The following is a 22,328-nucleotide window of genomic DNA, read 5'->3' as shown; positions in this document are numbered from 1 at the left end:
TCTTTTTCTTCCAAGAAGGGCTGAATAAGAAAGAACCGTCATTTATACTTCAGTTTTCATGGATATACATACATACATATATATATATATACATATATATATATATATATATATATATGTGTGTGTGTGTGTGTGTGTGTGTGTGTGTGTGTGTGTGTGTGTATATATATATATATAGTTGTTTTTTTTCTGGCTATGAGAGAGTCACTATTTGAGATAAACAAGGAGTTGAAAAATATATGCGTAATCATGTGAATAAAGTCCCTAAACTCTCAGTGGTTCTTAACATGGGATCTGTGAATTTTTTTTACTGTTTTCATAAATGTATTTTAATATATTTGTTTTCTCTACATTTTCTATTATGCATTTTAAAACATTATACTGAGAAGAGGCCCACAGGCTTCACTATAGTGCCAGAAGGATTTATGATTTAAAAATTCTTAAGAATCACTGCTATAAGCTCTCTCTACAATAGATTGGATGATAAAGGTTTATTAACTTCTATGACCTGGGAAATTCTCACTACCTGTCAAACAATAATAGAAAACATGTCTCAGATTCACTGATATGCATAGAAAGTACTAGGAACCTTACATGCTCAGATGTCCAAAATTATTAAATATTTTGCTATTGACAATAAAGACATCTTGGAGAACAACAACAACAAAAAAAAAAAAATAGCCTCAGATTTCCTTACTTCTGACCAGTCCAAAGCAACCCACTGAGGGGGACAAGACTGGTTGTTGCAGGACTCTTTTTCAATGGGCCGATGGGTTAAACAGCTACTGTAGTCCAGTGTCTCTTCCTCAGAAGGTCCAATCTTCCTGATACAGAGCACTGTCCTCGTGCGCATTCCACCATCACAGGTCTTGCTGCACTCCAACCAATCCCCAATAAACCACCTGTAGCACCAAGTAGGAGAAACACAGAGAAGCATTTCCTAAGTGCAGCAGCAATTTTCAGCCTGAGTTGCAAATAATTTCATAAAGAGACCAAGCATTTCTATCTAGAAAGAGTAAGGTGTCCATGATGGTTGAAATGATTGCTGGACACACACTTGTACTAAGGGATAACTCTGCAAAGCAATAACAGTCCCTTAGCACCAGTGACAATGGTCCCCTATGGCCCATTACTTAGTTTTTAAGGGCCAAGAAAGGGATATGGAGGGGTAAATATCAGCACAAATCTCTCTCTACTATTTGGGAACCAACTCAGAGCTATTGTGATATTCTCATGTAAGAAAACCTTGGGGATTTTCTACCACTTTCTTTCAGCATCAAACCCATGAGGATCTGACAAATTCCTCATACTTTAAACTTGAGACTTTGTTTGATTTATTGGTCCACAATGGACTTTTCTGTTTTTATTATTTGGAATTATTTCATTCCCTAACAAAACATTACAAAATATTATTCATCATTTTTTAAACAAATGAAATTGTTCAGTTCAAAGCCCAATTATGTTAAAGATGAATTTTCTTTCAATTATTCATTTTTCAAAAAAAAAAACATGCAGCATTTTGGGGCTCTCTTAATTTGAATGACTCTCCAAAGGAGATTAAAACATTTTCATTTTTTCTTTTAAAAAAAATTTGCCGTTCATAAATGAGAATGATGTCATTTTAGGGGAGGAAATGTGTACTTGTATACTGAAGATGATAATTTGTATGCCAGCCATACTAAAACGCTGATTCAGTTGCCAAGAACAAAGAAAAACAGTGATTTCATCACTAAGATTGGGAGATAAAACAGAAATGTCTACTCAGTCATAGAAAATTCAGTCATACCACCTCCAGCCATGATCTCATTAGATAGCATATTGTAAGAAGGGTCCAGCTTTGACACTCCTTCTATACAAGACCTCTAAATTAAACACAGGTGCAGAAAGGGTTGGTGCTGGTGATTCAGTAGGTGTTTCTGTTTTTCTGTCTCCCTTAGTCAGTGCCACCTCTGACTTTTCACTCTTTGTTCAGTCTAGTTTTGCAATGAGTCTGTCTCTAATATTTTAGCCTGGATGCATCACTACCACCTTCAACTTGGAATGAATAAAAATAAACTTATTAATCATCCTTTCAGTTTCCTTTCTGCTTTCACCATTGATTTTCCATTCTTTAAACCCTTCAAAGTCTGATCCATTAGCCTGCTGACTTCTCTATTGTTCACAAAATCATTCTTTCTTCTCTAGATTGAATTGTTGAGTGTAAATAGTTATTTTAAATGCTGCTTTTTTTAACTAGAGGAAAACCTAGCTAAGTTTAAGATACAGAAATGAGGGGCTCTTGGCAAGAGAATAACTGCATCTAAGAAGACTACATATGCATGAAGACATGCAGATCTGATCATGAGGACTTGAAACAGAAAACAGAGAAAGAATGAACAAATACATATTCTTTATAGCTATCACAATGTATGTAATGCAAAACAAAAAGAAATTAGTTAATAATATCTAACACTTAAAGATTTGCAAGGAGGTTTACATTTAACTTTTAATCCTCACAATATCTCTGGCAGATAGGTGCTATTATTTTCCCCATTTTATATATGAAAAAACATATGGCAGACAAAGATTAAATGACTTGCCCAAATTCACACAACTAGTAAATGTTTAAGTCAGAATCCAAATGTAGGTCCTCCTAACTCCAACTCCAAATAGATTGATTTGTCATGGCTACTTCCGTGTTTGATCATTGATCTACCCCTTTATATACCAGGAAGTCCCTATGTACCAAATAGCTGGCTTGCTCAGCTACATTTTGGGTTATACATATATGGTTAGTAAACAATCAATTTAGCAAACTTCATGTAATACAGATATACAAAGATAAAAAAACTTTCCTAATCACAATACTCTTGTGATTTATAAGAAGCAAGGGGAGAAGGTGTCATAGTCCACATCACCTCCTGATTGCCCAGAAGGTCCCCTTTCTTGTGCTTATATTTCTTTTTGGTACCAAATTAATCACAATCTCCTCATGTCAACACTTCATGAAAAGGTACAAAACTTCATAAAAGATCATATCCAAAAAGAACTACACTGATAATAATTCTTATATGTATGTCTATGCAGAAATGCTCACAAGAGTAATAAATAAGTATAAATCTTAATGCAGTGAGGTAAATTTGGCCATATAAGTATCACTAAGGTATTATGGGGAGTTAAATATAACAGTAATAATGATGATGATGGTGATGATGATGATGATGATGACAGATACCATTTTTTAAGGTTTGCAAAGCACATTATCTCATCTGACTCATAACAACCCTATAAGGTATGGGCTTTTCATATTTCCATTTTATAAGTGAGGAAACTGAGGTTGAAAGATATTAAGTGAGTTGCTCAGAGTCAGATATACAGCTAAAGAGTGTGAAATGAGATTCAAACTCTAGGTCTTCCTAACTCTAAGTTTAGCATTTTATTTTAATTTTTTTGTACTACCTAGCTATCATCTACAATGGAAGGTACATCATGTTAAAACACACAAAATTATAGGTGGATTAACAGTTTGCATCAAAAAGATCTAATCTGTTGAAGCATATTACTTTTTACTTTCTTTTTTCCTTTTTTTGTTCAAGTTTTCTTACACAAAATAACTAATATGGAAATGTTTTTCTTGATTGTATCTATATAATCTATATTAGATTGTTTACCTTCTGGAGGAAGAGAAGGAGGGAGAGAGATAATTTGGAACTGAAAACTTTAAACAACAACAAATGTTAGAAATTGTTTTTACATGTAATTGGAGGGAAATAAAATATTCTTTTTTTTAAAAATCTAGTCTGTGAAGGAAATCAAGAAAAAGAAGGAGTAAGCAGGTTGAATTTAAGTAAAGAACAAAGGAGGAAGAAGTAATTGATATTGTCATGGGGATTATAGATCACTAAGTCAAAAGGAATGAATAAATGGGTAGTTTAGGAAACAAGCTAGAAACTAGGCATGAAAGGTAGGGTTCTCTCTCTTCTAAAAAAAAAGGCATATGAAAAATTCCTTTTTTGTCTTGGTAATGATTTCATTTTGTAAAGGAGAAAAGAAGTGGAATTGTTATTATGGATCTGATTTAGATCAATATGAAAAACCTAACTAGGTATCCAAGTAAAAAGAGCAGGGACAGGGCAGCTAGGTGGCACAGTGGATAGAGCACCAGCCCTTAAGTCAGGAGGCCCTAAGTTCAAATATGATTTCAGACACCTAATACTACCTAGCTATATGACCCTGAGCAAGTCACTTAACACTAATTGCCTCAGCAAAAAAAAGAAAGAGAGAAAGAAAGAGAGAAAGAAAGAAGGAAAGAAAGAAGGAAAGAAAGAAGGAAAGAAAGAAGGAAAGAAAGAAGGAAAGAAAGAAGGAAAGAGAGAGCAGGGACCTGGGAAGTAACTCAACTCATCATCTTTGACTGAATTTATGATAAATAAGATGAGGAAACATAGCCATAACATCACAGGTATTTTAGATTTGGGAAAAATGAATTTTAAAGAGTTTAGAGAAGAGATAAATAATATTTCAAGTCCTGAAATTTATAGTGGAAGTCAATTTAAAATGTAGATGTTCTCAAGAACAAAAATCTGACAATACAAACACCTGAGGGAGGAAGTGAAGAGGAAGTTATCTCGATAGAGTTGCAAAGGGAACTCATATAGTGGCTCAGATTTTTTAAAAGATATGTACAGAAGATGGAAGTAAAGGAAATGACTAAAAAAGAAAACAAAAAGGTTGAATGTTCTCAGAAAAATATCTCCAGAATGAACTGAGGATAGTGAAAAATACTTTTTTGGTCATGTTGAGAGCAAATCTCTATCAAGTAAGGAATGGGACTGGGGCAGTGGATAGAGCACCAGCCTTGAATTCAGGAGGACCCAAGTTCAAATCTGATCTCAGACACTTAACACTTCCTAGCTGTGTGACCCTGGGCAAGTCACTTAACCCCAGCCTCAGAAAAAAAAAAAGAAAAGAAAAAAAAAATAAGGAATGGGACTCATTTGGGGGGGGGTTCTATTTCTCATTCCATAAGGATAATAGGGGCAATTAATCAGCAGATAATCTGGACTGTGTCACCCTTATAATCCACAAGGACATTGTGATTAGGAAAACTGGCTAACCTGGAAGACCTGGACTGAATTAGATGACGTTTGCTAATTTAATAGTTTATTAATCTAATCCTAAGTATAGTTAATAAAGCCAGCTATTGGATTGCTTCTTTCTTCTAATCATTTATAAGATAGGACTTAATCAAATATTTATTAAACATTTATCATGCTTTGAGTATCATGCTAGGTGCTGGGGGAAAAATAACACAAAATTGAGGCAAGTCTCTATTCCTGAAAAATTTCATGGAGAACATATGTTCACAAATACAGAAGATGTACAAAAATTTTGGGGGTGATGCTAAGAACTGAGAGAAAATGAAAAAAAAGTATGAAAAAGATATACTTGAAAAAGTATATTATATATATATATATGTATATATACTCAACTATATACTTGAGCTGAGCATTCAAAAGAAATAAGGTTCTTATACCAGTAAACCTGGATAAGCTACATTCCAGAATATTGAAAAAATTTGGCAATGTGATTACCAAGTCACTGTCAATGCTCATTGAAAAAAAATATAGAGAAAGACAAGAGGTGCCACAGGATGAGAGACCATCAAAAGTAGTGTTGGGTTGTTGTTTTTCTTTACAGAATGTAGATTTACCAAACTATAAGGCTGAGATTGATTTCAATTCCTATTTTAAAATAACACAATCTAGAACTTTTCATTGGGTCAGATTTAGGGCTGGAAGGAATGGACTTTAAAGGTCACTGAAAGCCCAATATCCTTATTTACAGATGAGACAACTAAGGCCCAGGAAATTAAATGATTTACCAGAGCTGCATATGTAGCAGGTATCTAGATCAGGTTTGAACTCAGGCCATCCTGATTCCAAATCCAGTGTTCTACCTACCACACCAAAAGATTTTTTATGACCATAAACAAAAGGAAGCTATAATTCCCATGACACAGTATATGTGCATCTGGAGAACAAATTATACCAAATTAATCTTACTTCCCCCTACTTTTTATGTCAAAGTTAGCAGATATATCAGTAACTCAGGGAAATGCCACAGACACAATAAACTTAGATTTTAGCCAGGCATTTGACAAAGTTATGTTAGATTTGTGGACAAAATGGAGAAATATGGGCTGGATAGTAGTACAGATAGGTAGATGAAAATTTAGTTAAATGACAAGAATGTTGATTAATGTATTGATGTCAGCTTAGAGGGAAGTCTCTAGTGGAATGGCCTGGGAGAAGGTGTTTGGTTTTGCTCAAGATTTTTATCAATGACTTGAATGAAGGCATAGATGGCAAGCTTGTCAAATTTATAAATGACGCAAAGCTGAAAGGGATACCCAATCCTCTAGATGACAGAATTGAGATCCAAAAAGCTCTTAACAGGCTAGAATGACTGGCTGAATCTAATTAAGTGAAACTTAATAGGAATAAATATAAAGTCTTAGCCTCAGGTTAAAGAGCTGAGTTGAACAAATAGAGAATTGGGGAAATATGATTAAACAAGAGTTTATGTGAAAAAAGCTAAGGCTAGGCTAAGCTCAACATGAGTCAATGGTATCCCAATTGCAGCCACAAGAGCCAAAGGGATCTAAAATTACATTAGTACAAGTAAAGCTTCCAAAACAAGGGAGGTGAAGATCCTATTCTAGTCAGATCATGTCAAGAGTCCTATACTCAGTTCTAGAGCCACTATTTAGAAAGGATACTGAAAAATTGAGATGGCATCCAAAAGGTGAGCAAAATGAGATGAAACAATTTGAGATTAAGGCATAGAGCGATCAGTAGAACTTTGATTCCTTGCTAAGAAGCTTACCAAAAAACATCATTAGTTTCTAGGGAAGGCAAAAAACTTCCTGATAATTAGATGTATCCAAAAGTGTAATAATGGAATCCCTCAAAAGGCAATAGTTTTCTGGTCCCTAGAGATCTTCAAGTCAGTCTTCCAATGAGGCTCACACCTGAAGTAATTGAAGTAATTCTGCTACCCAGTCCACATTCTCAGCTATACACATAAGGAGTAAAGTACATGGGAGCTCAGGATACTTCAGAGTCTGATTTGCAAATAAACGAAACTTTGATTAATTACCCAAAATAACAGAAAGCCTTAACTACACAGCATTTTAATTCTGCTTTGCAATTATCTGAAAAATAAAAGGATCAATGTACAAGAAAACATTAGGTATTTATTTAAAAACAATAACTCTCAGTCAATATCCTAGAGTCAGCATAAAGATTTTTAGTTTGGTCTCCAATGCTTCCTATACACACAGTATTACAAAATCTTAACTGGATGTTTGAAGTGACCATTACAATACAGTATAAGATCCTTAACCATCAAAGAAAGATTCAGATTTATTTATTAATAAGGACTATGTGTTAATCCAGTTTAGATTTTTAATGAGTATTTAAAGCAAAAGAGATTTCTGTTTAATCCTCAGTTAAGCATAAAATTAAATTAATCTAATCAGAACATTTCATGTGCTTGGTATTTTAGTAACTGATATTTTACTATAGTATTTTTTTCATTAATATAAAGAACATTCCTGAAGTTTTGCTAAATGTGAATGTCAATTACCTCACCATGGGTAAACTACTTCTTTGTTGTATTCGTGACATTTCAAAAATTTCAAAAAATGGCATGTTAAGACAATTTAAACTATTACACAAAGATAATCACTCCATATGATTTTACTTCATATGAAATGTCCTGCATATTCATACTCAACAAGCCATCTCTGAGTTCATTTCCTAGAGTGTATATTCTTCTAGAGTGTGTTCTGTTGAGATCCTAAATGTCTATTAATACTCTACTCATATTATCCAATAATGAATTTTTCCCTTTCCTTCCATTCCAACCTACAGCATGAGCACCACCATTTCTTACTTTATCTTGAGCCTATCCAACTTGGTAAATTATTTTTTAATCTAGATATTCAAAAATCTAAATATTTCAAAAACTGAAGTATTCACATTGGCAGGTAGAAGACACAGTAGATAGAACAGTGGGTCTCAAGTAAAGAAAATCTGAGTTCAAATCCATCCTCAAACGCTTACTAGCTGTGTGGTACTGGGCAAATCATTTTACCTCAGTTCGCCTAAGTTTCTTCAGCTGTAAAATGGGAATAATAATAGTACCAACTCTCACATGGTGATTGTGGTGGCCAAAACAGATACTAATAAAGCAATTAACACAAGACCTGCCACACAGTAAGAGCTTAATAAATGTTTGTTTACTTCCTTCTCTTTGTATTGCTGGGAAGGGAATGTCATTCTTCCTCAGCAGGTTAATCTCTGAGCTCTTAGGGGCATTCCCAAATAAATATCAAATTTTTCACTTTGGCAAAGTCACTTTCCCTTGTTTGATTCACTTAAATTCTTCTTTCCATATCTCTTTCTATTTCCCTACCATTCTTTTTACCTTCTATCCTTCTATTACTTTCCTCTGATAACTTTCCATACTCTGCTAATTGGCTGAACTAAGATATTTTCCCATATAGCGTTTCATTGCAATAAAAAACTAACATCTGACATAGTGACAGAATGTTAGAAGTAAAGGAGCATTAGAAACCATTTCATCCAAATTTTATAGATGAGGAAACTAAGGAACTAAAAAGTGAATTCACTTGCCCAAGATCACACAAATAGCTAGAGAAGATCTACAATAGAATTAGATCTCAGTTTCCCACCCCAGATTCTTTTCCTGCCTAGTCAGCCAACATCTCTTTCCCTTTCTTCTCCACCCTTCTCAAGTCTCATTGATTCCAGGAAACTTATCTTGACTCACCCTATGGTTGTTATCTCCAAGATGCCAAAATAATCAGTAAATTTAGTTAAAAATAATCAAGTCAGTTGTTTGGCACTATCTGGACAAAACCACCAGTCACTTAGCAGAATCCCTTCTGGAAAGTTCTTTTTGGTATCAAGGAAATATAACCTTTGTGGAAAAATTACTGAGGGGCTAGATGAAACCATTTTTCCTTCACCTCAATGTTAATCAAGAACAGCCATGTGACTGCCCCACAATAAAAGACAATGACTTCATATAATTTAAGATTTCTTTCTCTTTTTTAAGTTTGTAAGTGTCCAAAGACTGGAATTTTGTCACATAATACGTAGGTATATGGCCTCTGGGGAAACCAAGGATATTTATTTAGCCCACTGCTCATTAAGAAACCTATTCTATAATTATAATTACTAAGGAAAAAAATCCAAAAGCAAACTTCACAAAATGGATTCAAGTAAAAAGGTAATAAAACTAGACTAGGTCAAGAGTCTCAATCTATCACTCAATCAATAAGCATTTATTAAGCACCTAGTGTATTAGGGACACAAAGAAAAGCAAAAAATAATACTTGCTCTTAAAAAGAATACAACTGGGGTAGATATACAAACAACTATATATACACATTTATATTTATGTGATAAACTGGAAATAATCAACTAAGAAAAGACACTAGAATTAAGGGAAATAGGAAAAGGCTTCCTGTGGAGATGGAATTTTAGCTGGGACTTGAAAGAATCCAGGATTAATTATTATATATTCCTACAGAAAATATCTTGATATGTTTGTATACATAGAGTTATATTTCTATTCTGACAGCCGTAACCCCTTTTCTTCTGATAATTCTTATGTACTCTTCCATGTGATCATCTTGGGATGTGGGCTATCCCTTAGAATATTCGTATTCATGATACCATCCCACGATTTCCCATTATCCTTTCATTTAAGGATTATAGGAGGAAAAAAGGTAGGATACTTGCAACCATGCAAAGGCTTAATAAATATTTTCTAAACTTGATCTGAATTTACCTGATTGATTTTAGCCATACTTATTAACTCAATCAAATTCACCACTACATTTTTACCATTTTAGAAGAAAAAATCACTACAAATCCCAAAATATGAAAAGAAAAAGACCAATTATCAGATTCCCAAAGGAAATTATAGGATACCATTTAAGCTTTAAAAATCAGAAGGTCAAATAGAGCAAGCATAACTAAGATCACTGATGCTTTAATGGAGCAGATCAGAAGCCAAATGTCATATGTTAAAATCTTAATATTTAGGGAGCTATCTTGATAGATAGAGATTCCCAAATGCATAGAAATATGATCAAAGCATTTTTTAAATAGAAAAGGACACAATTCGTATTTTTAAAGCATTTTTTGTTTCTACATATCTTTTGGAATTTCACCTGAAATATATTTCCCCATATAATTGGCATGAGAGAAAACTATAAGAAAAAAACCAAATGTATAAACTCAACTTTTTGTAATACTTCCCAAAGGTCACATTCCTGTAACTTTACCATGTCTGAGTTTGGGGGAATTCATTATGGATCACATTTCAAGAAGAACTAACATAGAACTATAAACATTTTTGAATTAATATTTATACCCTGTCATCCTAGATTACTCTGTTGTCTTACTCAGTCACCAGTATTCTAAACTCTCTGAGATTTAATAACTCAGCCAGCCTGACTGGATAGTGGGAGATATTAAATAATTGATGACTTTAACAAATCATTTTTTGTCATAACTCTGTGGGTCAGGAATTATAAGTATTGCACCTATTTTATAGAGTTACATAATTATCCTAGGGAAGTGTTAAAGAAATTCAGTAACAGTTCTAATACAAAAAACAAAAACAAAACAAAACAAAACAAAACTGGGAATTCTTTCTCTTGTCTACTAAAGGCTGGAAATTTTGTTCAATTCTTCCAATCTGTTGTAGCCGTATTTAGGATAAGGCCATACCACATGGGAAATCTTCCATTCTTTGTCTCCAAATTCAGTGGGACTTGGAATTAATTAATTTACCTGTTTTGCATTCAGATTTTTTTTCATTTCTCCAATTCTGTGTTGGTGTAATAAGTAAATAAGAGAGTAAAATTGGGGGCAAGTAAATCAGTTTTAACCCCACAAAAGGACATGCCTTTTCCATGATTCTCTCTCTGGTAGTTCTCATTTATGCAAAATGCCCATGCAATATCCTAGCTTCATGATCAGTTTTCTCTTTAGCAACCTCATCATATCTCATATGTTGCCTTTTCCCCTTCTCAAAAAAGTTTTCTTTCCATTTGCAATAATGATAAATAATAATAATAACTATCATTTAGTGATTACTCTACGCCAGGCACTGTGCTATAATACTTTGCAAATATCATGGGAGGCAAATGTTGTTATTATTCCCATTTTATAGATTAGGAAACTGAGACAGAGACTGAGTGACTTGTACAGGGTCACATAGCTAGTAAGGGATTGAAGCCAGATTTGAATTTAGATCTTCCTTCAGGACTAGTACTCTATCCAATGTGCCACTTAACTGCATCTAAATATTTGTAAAAGATTAGGCAGGCTGGCCTATTGAAAATGGCTCCATTTTGTAACCCCTGAGACCATCACTTGCAGACATTTCTCACAGACATTTCTCACTGCTCTCTCTGTAATAGATATATTAGCTCAGAACTACTAGATTAGCCAACTGAAGGAACTGACCCTCTAAGGGTGCATCAAAGATGGTAACCTTATTCCAAAACCTTATACTATATATATTGCCCACAAGATGGCAGAGCTTACAATGGAAGAATAAGAAAAGACAATGACATCTCATTTCAGGAATTTATAGACCTTTAAGAAATCTTCATAGTCTCTGAATTTCATGTCTATCAATTAACTTGCTTTATAATACAGCATTCAAAAATGAAGGAATATATTCCCCCTTTTGCCTCTTGCCAAATGCTCAATTGTAATAAATTTACTAATATGCAACTTGGGGGTCACTATCTGAGATGTACAGTCAGACCTGAATCTTCGGTGCAGTAAAAAGGAGAAATTAAATTGTTGACTCCTTTCATTGTTCTTGGTTACCTACTCTGTCTAATTTATACACATCACCTTGTTATACTCTGAAAAAAAATTTATGTCCACCCCCCCCAATTCCCCACCCCCCCCACCCCCGCCTTTGCCATTAGAACTGGGAGAATGGACTCAGGAAAAATCTTGGAGCTCCAATCACTTTTACATACCATTGGGTCATAAAATCAGGTGCATCATCTCGATTCTTGCTAGGATAATTTCCCCCTCTAAGTATTGCCCCTCACCTCCATGTCTCCTTCCCTCAACCTTCTTATCTTGACCTCTATCCTGTCGGGATTAAGTTATGATCCTTTCCTGGAATTATGGCTTGCCCACTCACCCAGTGTCCTCAATCCCTACCCCCCATAAGATTGTATACTTGGGTTATGTATTCTGTTTGCAAACCCTAGTTAGCTAAAACCCTATATAAGTTCCCTGCCTCAGTTTCTCAGGCAGGAATGCTTTGGAATAGAGTTCTATTTCAGTCAGCTAGGCTAAACTCTCTACATTAAAAGATTAAAATCCAATCTCTATCTTGCCTCAGTTTCTCTGGGATTACAACCTCACACAAATGTTCTCAGTAAAGGCATTTACTATCTTTCCTTGCGTAGCTAAAGAATTGTAATATTGCCTTGTACTTACTCAGGTGGACAGGGTTCAGTGTTGCAAGCCCTCTGGTTTTCTGGTGGTTTGCCATCAGGGTCACAGTAATTGTTCTGGACAATCGAGTTGTCATCTAACCTTTTACACACCACTTCTTGCTTCTGGATACCTTAAGAAGAGAAACATCATTAACTGGAATGTAGATTGGTTTTCCACCATATGCTAAGCAAATTCTTCTGATTCTATGAAAAATTTTGAAGTCCCTGAAACTGCTGCTGTCTCATTCTCAGAAAGAGTTTTGAAGAGAGACTACCTCTTTATTATAATTTTAGTCAATATTTCTGCACCGGAATTCTGCACTGTTTTCAAGAAAACAAAAAATATTTATAGATTTAGGCACAAGCTGTTAATATTTGCATATCCTTGCTCTCTCTTTCCCTTATGGGGAAAAAAAACCCCATAACATCTCCAATTTTTCAATGAAAAAGTACTGGAGTATATGTTTCCATAAAAACCGCTGATAATGTTTTGGCTTAAGATAAAATAATACTAGAGAATTTATCATCTGATATTTTGTGGAACATATTCCATCAATGTAATCTTTGAAAAGAACACAGGAAGAAAAAAAAGTACACATCACATTCCATTAATGTCACCATGGCCTCTTTTCATTTATGGAATCCTATCTCTTGACAGTCCATGGAAGACACTGAATTTTAAGACACTCTTTTGATTTTATCATTCCAGCAAGAAATCATGAAATAAAATGTCAATGTCTTCAGAGAGACTGAAAAGTATATGATAATACCAGTGTCTTTAAGGATACTTGAACATTAGAAATAAATGTTCTGACAATTAAGTCATTTGTCCATTGAAACTGTTTTATTTAAAACTGTTTAAAGCTGTGGAAGCTGTACATAATCATTTTATACATTACAGATTCCATTCTTTAAAATATATATTTTATGTGACCTGTTCACCACAGAAAAATTACCTGATAGAAAAATTTTTGAGAAAAGTAAAATTTGAAAAAAAAATTAATTTGTAAAACATTTAAAAAAAATTATCAACAACTTGCTTAAAGTAAGGGCTCAATTCTATTATGAAGCAAAAGCCCCAGTGATTACATTTTGGCCCAAATATTTCTCTTGATGTCCAAGAATCCAGAAGTTGCAGAAACAAAAAAGTAAGAAAGTCAAGATATCAGACAGGAGAAGAGAGTCTTCAAGTACACAAAAAAGATCTTAGCCCATAGGGGTGGCATGTTACTTCTGAAATTGAAAAAGGAAAAAAAAAAAAACAATCCAAATCAACTAAAAACCGTCAGGGTAGTCTAAAGAAACAAGAACTATATTAGCAGTATTGAGTAAATCACAACTTCACACCTACCTTTCTCCTATACAATCTTTCAATTGTTTCTAAGCCCCCAGAAAAACATAGTTTGATCCAGCTTTAGGTAAATCAAGCTGAAACTTGATCTTTCAGGGTGGGAAACCTGTAGCCTAAAGTGCTAGGCACCATGTACTTTTCTTAAAGTCCCTGCACAGTCCTGGAAATATTCTGTTTTTCTGGAGCCTGAGGCTCCCAGACCTCTCCCTTCACTGAATTTATGCAGGCCTTGTCCAAAGCTCACTTATAATTCACTCAGGGAACAGGAAAAACTATCAAGGCCACCAGACTAGCTAAGCTAATTCCCTATAGCTTTGGGGATGATGGGGGAGATAAGTTTTTATGGTCTGCAAGGTTCTCACTATGCATGGTAAAACATAAAAAAAATCCCCCCCCCAAAAAAACAACCCCAACCCCCCCTTTTTTATTATTTAGTTGTTGTACATATATATATATATATATATATATATATATATATATATATATATATATATATATATATATATATATATATATATATATACCAAACAACCAACTTAACTAAATGGCATATTGCCCTAAGTATTGACTCACATTTTTCTTCTCCCATAAAGATATATTAAACACCTCAATTGATGCAAGGACAGCTTGGAAATTTTTAGCTACTAAAATTTAGATTTCTTTTGAGGGAAGATATGACTCATCATAAGCACATCTATTAGAAATTCACAGATGTTCTACACCATTCATCAGCTATCTCTCCACTGTGTCATCCCAGTGGGCAGATAACTCACTCACTCCATGGAGTCCACCTTTTAGGCAGATAGCTCTATCATTAGTCATAAGGACATAACTATGAACTGTCACTCTGGATCACACCAGTGGTCCATATAGCTATTAGCAGGGGAGGATACAGAGGAAGGAGGACTAATGGGACAATGAGGAACTTGGGGCACTTATAAGAAGGAAAAATTTTATCTTAAAATCAATCCCATAAAATAATACTTTCTGCCAGAAATATGGAGAGTGATGAAAATCTATACTATCTAGAATTTCTTATAAATAATGTTTACATCACAGCAGAAATGGGACTGTGCCACCCATTCTGATTTTTAACAGTCCACAATACAAAAAAAATTTTTTTTCAGTGTCTTTAATCTGAGAAAATTGCTCTTCTCTCATTAAATTAGAACTGATTAAATTTAGCCTTAAATGAAATGACCCTTTAACTAAAAAGCAGTATCACTACAAACTCTACTAAAGAACAAGATGACAAAGATGATAATTGACACTTATTAATACTTTAAGGTTTTCAAATTTGACTTATATGATCTAATTTAATACTCAGAAGAGCCCTGTGACATTGGTCCTGTAAGTATTATCTCACTATACAGAAGAAAATACTGTAGTTCTTAGCTTTCTTCATAATCAAGAATGGATTGCACCAATAGTCTAAGTGACTTGACCATGGTCACATAACTAAGTATTGAATCAGAATTCAAATCCATGACTAAGGATGGAAGATTCAGAACTGAAAGGGATCTTAGAGGTTATTCAGCTCAAACCTTCAGGAAACTGAACTCTGAAGATACTAAAAATTTTTTCCTAGGTCACACTGGTAGTAAATAAGCCAGAATTCAAAAGTAGTGTCTCTAAATCAATTTGTTCTAAATCTGTTCCAAATCCATTGTTCACAGTACTTTTCTGACTTCAAATTCAATATTCTTTTTCCTACAAAATACTATTGATAAAAAAAGATGATATTCCAAATCCTTTTTTGAAAAAAAAAATTACCATCCATAGGATTTCAGACAATATTTACTGTCTCCTGATATATACATGTCCTAAATGTTGATTTCAATTAAAATTTCATATTGCTATTGTCTTTGATTAACAGACTTTTATTTACACATACATGCACACATACATCCACAACAGCATCAGCTAAGAATTTCAGGTTCAAAGGCTAAGATAGGTACAAATTTCTCAAGATGGGTATTTGTTGGTTTATTCATTCATTTAACCATATTTACTGAATGCTTTACTATATAAATGCTAGATACTGATAAGCAGAAACTCATTTGATTTTGGTCTTATTGTAAAGATTTTTTGAAATATTAGAGACAGAGGCACAAATTTTTGGTCAACTATCACTATTTAATTTTAGAAGATTATTTTAATGACATTTTTCATCTGTTTTCAAACAACCAGTTGACATTATTACACATTTTATGATGCTGCATTTTTCTCCTTATTTTCATCTTTTATTAATTTTCTTCTGAAATGGTATATTAGACAGTGTGGTATTTCACACTCAAGAACTGACTGCACCAATAATCTATTCCAAGTCTTCTTATGAATGGTTCTGAACAATCTACCCCCAACACCACACAAATAGCCTTCGAGCCTCTATCCCAAACTTGGCAAACTTATCAGATTCTTTTCTTTAAGTCACCAGCAGGAGGAAAGCACCTAATTAGAGGGATTTCTAAAGCACATGCTTCTGGATTAAGTAAAATTCAATTTTAAGTTTCAGAAAACTAGAAAATACAGATCAACTGGAAATAATTTAAACTAAGTTAGAAAGAGGGAAAAAAATCCAGTTTAGATTTAAAGTCCCCTAGAATCTTTAAATTACCCATCTTCTTGTACGTGGCTTCATTTAGAGTGATCTGAAAAACATTGCTAAACAAGTTGATTTAAACCCTTAAGGGAATAATTACAACCAGTTACACAGAAACACTGTGCTTTCAGATCCACAGATTTATAGTTTATAATAAAAGACATAAAATGTTCTTCTGACCAGTCAGTGCAACTCTAATAGAAAACAAAACTCTAGTGGTTTAATGTCCATATCCCCCTGGAGACATGCAAACATTCTGGTGAATTCAATTTCTAAATAGCCTGTATGACTTCCAGTGGCTGAATTTAAAATTACATGGGGTATATTTTATTCTCAAATTTAACACCAGCAATTACAGGTGTGTAAATTTGGTATTTGCTTTAATAGTAACATGCCACCACTCCCTCAAAAATATGGTTTCTAATTATAACCATTAATTATAAAAATGTTGCTACCTATATATATAAAGAATCTGGCACCAATAAATCTGATTTACATGCTAGCTAGTGAAGATAAAGAATTTGAATCCATTCATCTGATCCTAAGTACAAACTTGTTGATTTTCAACAAGGAATTGGCACATATTATATTGTCACTTTATAGATTAGAGTTTGAAGGAACATACATATATATGCAAATATATGTTTTTATACAATACACATATATACATATATTAAATTTTTTTGTTAACACAAAAATGCTAAAGGTGATATTGTCTATCAACAATAATACTAAAGGATTATTAATTAGGTGGGGGGGGAAGAGATGAATTAATAAGCACTTGTTGAAAATGATGCTTAGCACTAAGATACAACAACAAAAAGAGAATATCCCCTACTTTCAAAAAGCTTGCATTCTACTGTGTGTGGATGTGGGTCTCATAAGTAGGATATATAAAGATAAATACAAGATATATGAACAATAAATGCAAGATAAAACTTTTTGGATGAGAGAGAAATTAGTAACTTGGAAGTAAAAATGTGCTTTTTCATTTTTTCCAAAATGTGCTTTTTATATAACTAAAAAAAATAAGCTCCCCATGTTGCATCTTTATTCACATGCTGTTATAATTGATTTCATTTTCCTTAATGACTTTTAGAATAAGCCTTCACTAATGGAAGTCAAATCCCAAGAAGATCATGAATACTAGATAGAACCCTTCATATGTTGAACTCACTAACATGGCACATATATGGGGGCACAATGATTTTTTTTAATAAGGAATTTAGGACCTTCCATTAATAAAGGTCTGAGGAAAGTCCAACCCTGTAGCCAAGTCTAGGCAAAATTAAGAAGTAGAAAAAAATATTATAGTATGACTCAGACAACTGTTGTTTCCCTCTTCAGTACTGATTTTCTCCTCTCATCTAGCCTTTTTCCTCTTGAAAGAAAGGAAAGCAATCTGAAAAACTCATTCATACATATCCTTTGAAATGTAGCACTACCAGACATCAGAACCATTACAGAGTCAGGTTACTTCATATCTACCCAAGAAACATTCTTCAGAAAAAAAGGAAAAGAAAAAAATGAGGCAGACAGAATCTTTCATAAAAAATATAGTTAGTGGCTAAGACATATAAATTTGTTTAACCATGGTATCCAATCAATATAACCAGCAACCAAGATAAACCAACTAGCCACAGTAATTCAAGAATACCATCAGCAGTATTCGATAACAAATCCCCAGTGCCAACAGCATTCAAAGAAAGACACTAGAGGAGAAGGATGAGGAGTTTCCTTGCTCTTCCTTTCACTGTTTGAAATTTGCTGCCACGATTATGATTGTCTGATGGTCACAGGCTTTCTGAGCTACAGAATGGTCCATCTGCCCTTAAACTGCTGGGACACAGGAATTCTAATCAATTCCAACCCCCCTTTTCTCCTCTGCCCAAATTGCATTTTTTCTTTAAAGAATATCCTGCCATTTTCTTCTCTTGAAGATTTCACCTCTACCTTCCCAAACCCTTACCTTCTGTTCTATGCAAAATGATCTGATGCTAGGAAATGTTCAACAATCTATTAGCTAGCATTTAGATAAAAAGAAACATTGTCACTAAAAAGTTACTAATTCTTCTTGCCTTTTGTTTTCTCTCTCTCTCTCTCTCTCTCTCTCTGTCTCTCTCTGTCTCTCTCTGTCTCTCTCTGTCTCTCTCTGTCTCTCTCTCTCTGTCTCTCTCTCTGTCTCTCTCTCTCTGTCTGTCTCTCTCTGTCTCTCTCTGTCTCTCTCTCTCTGTCTCTCTCTCTCTCTCTCTCTCTCTCTCTCTCTCTCTCTCTCTCTCTCTCTCTCTCTCTCTCTCTCTCTCTCTCTCTCTCTCTCTCTCTCTCTCTCTCTGTCTCTCTCTCTTTTTTCCTCCTGGTCTAACAATTTGATAGTTTTTCCTGACACTTAGTTTCTCATCTTTAGTCTTTTGTTAGTGTGGTTGATTTGTTTCAGTCATGTCCAAGTCTTATGATCTCATTTGGGGTTTTCATGGCACAGATCCTCAAATAGTTGCCATTTCCTTCTCCAGATCATTTACAGATGAGGAAACTGAGGCAAACAGAATTAAGTGACTTCGTCAGGAGCATATCTAAGTCAGAATTGAATTTGGGTTTACTGTGCCCCAACTATCAATTCACTGTGCCACCTAAATGCTTCCCATCTTCAGTATACATTTGCTTTTTTGCTTTTTCATTTAAGACACCAATCCCCACTATATGTGTGTGGTGTGCATGTGAGCATCCATGTATATATGGATGAATGATGGATGAATATACATGTAGACACAGTATTTGAAAGTTTAAGCTTCTATTTCAGGCCTATCACATCTCCCATATTTCCATTACATTGCTCTTATTTAATGATCTATCATTGATTCTTTCTTTCCTTGATCCAGACCTGCTTAAGAATACTCATCCTCCCATTGTGCCATATTTATTTGGTTCCTTATAATTTATCTCCCTTCTTCTAATCCTTCCTACTAATTTAATTACCAATCCCCACTTGCTTTTGGCCATATTCAGTTTTCTTCCTTTCTCAGTTTCCTTCTAGAAATTCCTTTTCTCTTCCTTGACTCATCTTCCTTCCTCTAGCCATTTTTCTCTCTCCCTTTCACAATTTCTCTTTCTAGTTTTTAGCCACTTCTCCCCCTTCATAGTCACCACTTCCCAGTAGACCAAGCTTGGAAAAGAAACATCTGTTGGGATTCCATTTGGGTTTGCATTGTTCTATAGCACCTGTGCTCTTCTCAGTGTGAGAAACAAGGGGAAAAAAACAGCTGAGGTGTGAAGAGGCAGATACTGATGAGCAATCAATTAGTCTGAGGCTTTCAAACCTCTGTTCAGCAAAGGAAATCCTACTGAGAAAGTGTTCAAGATCTGCAATAGGAAGCTTTGCATTCTCTATTACATTTTTTGTTTTGTTTTGCTTTATTAGACATCGACAAAGTGGATTGGGAAAATAGATAGTTCATGTCCCAAATCTCTGAGGCTTTGAAGCTACTATGGCTAATACTCATCAAAGCCTTTCTTTTAATCATTTATGGGATCTATGTGAAAGAAGAGGGAATATTTAAGGTTATGAGTTTTAATGCTGATTCCTTCAGAAGTCTGCTGTAATTTTTCTGGGTAAATCTCTTAACATTTTTCCCCCCTCAAAACTGAAAAATAACTCTATACCAGCATTATATACAAGAAGAAAAATAACTTATCTTTGTATAAAACTGTCTCATTGTCAAAGTGCTTTTACATGTACTATCCGGCAGACATAGCATCCTAAATGGTGTTAACATTTGTGACAAATGTTAGAGAAAGGAAAACAGGACCTGTGATCATGTATATACCATTAACATAACAGGAAACATTTACAGCTTTGATCTCTGCCTCCTGCAAGTCTTTCAGTGAATGGATATGCTGTACGTGTCCTAAGTTTAGGCCTTGGTCACATCAAGGGAGGGAAAAATCTCTAAAGCAAAAGCAATGTGAATTGGTGATAAAAGCAAAAGCAGAAAGGAGTGCTGGGAGTGAGTGCTTTGACAGAAGGCTCATTGTCTAGAGTTATGACACTACCTTGGCTTGAATGCCCAGTTTCAATATATAGAATAAGCAGTATATAAAACCACTGAATAGAGATCAAGGTGATCTTCTCCTTTGAAGACTTTTCTACCAAGTATTGGGAATGCCATGCCATTCTGGAAAAACATGGAGCCAATGGAACAGTTAAAAAAAAAGTTTACCAGGAACCTTGTAGAGAAAAATTGTAAAAGATTCAGAGAGTCAGATTAGTAAAAATACAAACATTCTGAAAGGATCCTTTAAAATAAATAAATAAAATGTCATCAACTTCTAGACCCCAGAATTAGAGAAGAGTATGACTTTGCATATGAGAGCCATCCCTCTCTGCAGGAGTAGTGTTACATGAGAATGGAGCCAGGTGCAGTTCATGGCTACGGGCCTTAGGTTTCAGGTGTTGTTATTTTCACAGAACCCCTACCAGTGTGGTGCCTGGTGAAACAACTAACCCCATATGTTTAAAAGCTGCTCTCTCTAAGGCAAATGGCCGAGATGCAAAGGGGGAGGGAAAGAAAATGAGTTTAGTGATAATATATGCTCCAAATTCAAGAAGCTATCTAAGATTTCTAAAAGTAGAAGAAATCTAGGGAAGAGTAAGAGAAACTGAATTTAAATTCCTACTTTTTTAATACATAAGTTCTTTACTTAAAAGAGAATATCATATGATCACAGTAGTGCAGTTTATGTATATTTGATGTGCAAAAGATAAAACATTTTTTAGAAATTAGTTTCCATAGTCTGAAATGACCCAAAACTGAATTCATATAGAAAATGAAAGGAATACACTCTACTAACAGCATAGAAAGCAATGGACTAAGGAGTAATGGGCAAGTTATTTCACGATCCCAAACCTCAATTTCTTTCCCTTTAGCATATCAGTTAGTTAAATAAGATCTCTAATATCCTTCAGACTTGAAACTAAAAAAATACTGGCTGACTTCATTGCACATTATGGTTCTATCATCCTAATCTCTTTTATAGTATTACAATACCACTTTAAAAGATTGTGACCGTTACATGAGAAAGAATTACTAAACCTTATATTTTACAAATGGTGATTAAAGTGGTATCTTGTGGTTATATAGAGCTTTTAACTTTTCAAAACATTTCATATATTTGACTGTAAGAAAATTCACTATCTTTCCTTCAAAAACTAGTTCTCTTCCATATTTCCTTATTTTCTTGTAATCAACCAGGTTTGCATCTTCATCATCATCCTTATCTCCTCATTCTCCCTTAACTAACATATCCAATCAGCTAATAAATCTTATCAATTCCATTTACTAAATTTACTCAATTCCAATTCTCATATCCATCCCCTTATCTCTACTCACAAGGCCACCATCCTAGTTCAGGCTCTTATGCCTTTTAGCCTAATACTATAACAGTAGTCTCCTAATCGATCTCCCTTTCTCAACTTTCTTCCCTCTTCAATCCAATTTCCACAGAGCTGCCAAAATGATTTTTCTAAAGCACTTCCCTTAAGAAGCTCCAGTGGTTCCCTATTATTACCTCTAAGATCAAATAGGAACTCCTTCGTAATCTCCTTCATAATTTGGCTCCTATTTATTTATTAAACATTATATCATCCAGGGAGTCCCCAAAGTAATGTGTAGTGTTACCAAATTGCTATTTTACTATTCCTCACATATAGCATTTTAATCTCCTAATCCTTGTCTTTTATTGGACTGTCTCCTTTGCCTTGAATGCACTCTCTCCTCAACTCCACCCCTTAAAATGTCTAGTTTACAAAAGTAAGCTCAAAGCTTGAC

At 34.3% G+C, this 22,328-nt stretch overlaps 1 protein-coding gene across 6 annotated transcripts in view; it reads right to left on the bottom strand.

Annotated features, from left to right (window-relative positions):
* ADAMTS6 (ADAM metallopeptidase with thrombospondin type 1 motif 6) overlaps positions 1-22,328 on the bottom strand; it is a 335,951-nt gene that overhangs the window by 32,319 nt on the left and 281,304 nt on the right. For all 6 annotated transcript variants that reach the window (XR_012484781.1, XM_074282407.1, XM_074282408.1 and 3 more), the window contains 2 exons: positions 12,555-12,684; positions 698-902 (listed from right to left, as the gene is read on the bottom strand). Coding sequence is in view for 5 of the 6 variants with exons in the window: in XM_074282407.1 (XP_074138508.1) it covers positions 698-902; positions 12,555-12,684 (335 nt within the window). In the remaining variant the exon portion in view is untranslated. The remainder of the gene's footprint in view (positions 1-697; positions 903-12,554; positions 12,685-22,328) is intronic.

The sequence above is a fragment of the Sminthopsis crassicaudata genome, chromosome 1 (genome assembly GCF_048593235.1).
Source record: "Sminthopsis crassicaudata isolate SCR6 chromosome 1, ASM4859323v1, whole genome shotgun sequence".
Classification (NCBI taxonomy): domain Eukaryota; kingdom Metazoa; phylum Chordata; class Mammalia; order Dasyuromorphia; family Dasyuridae; genus Sminthopsis; species Sminthopsis crassicaudata.
This window is presented reverse-complemented; position numbering and strand designations above follow the sequence as displayed.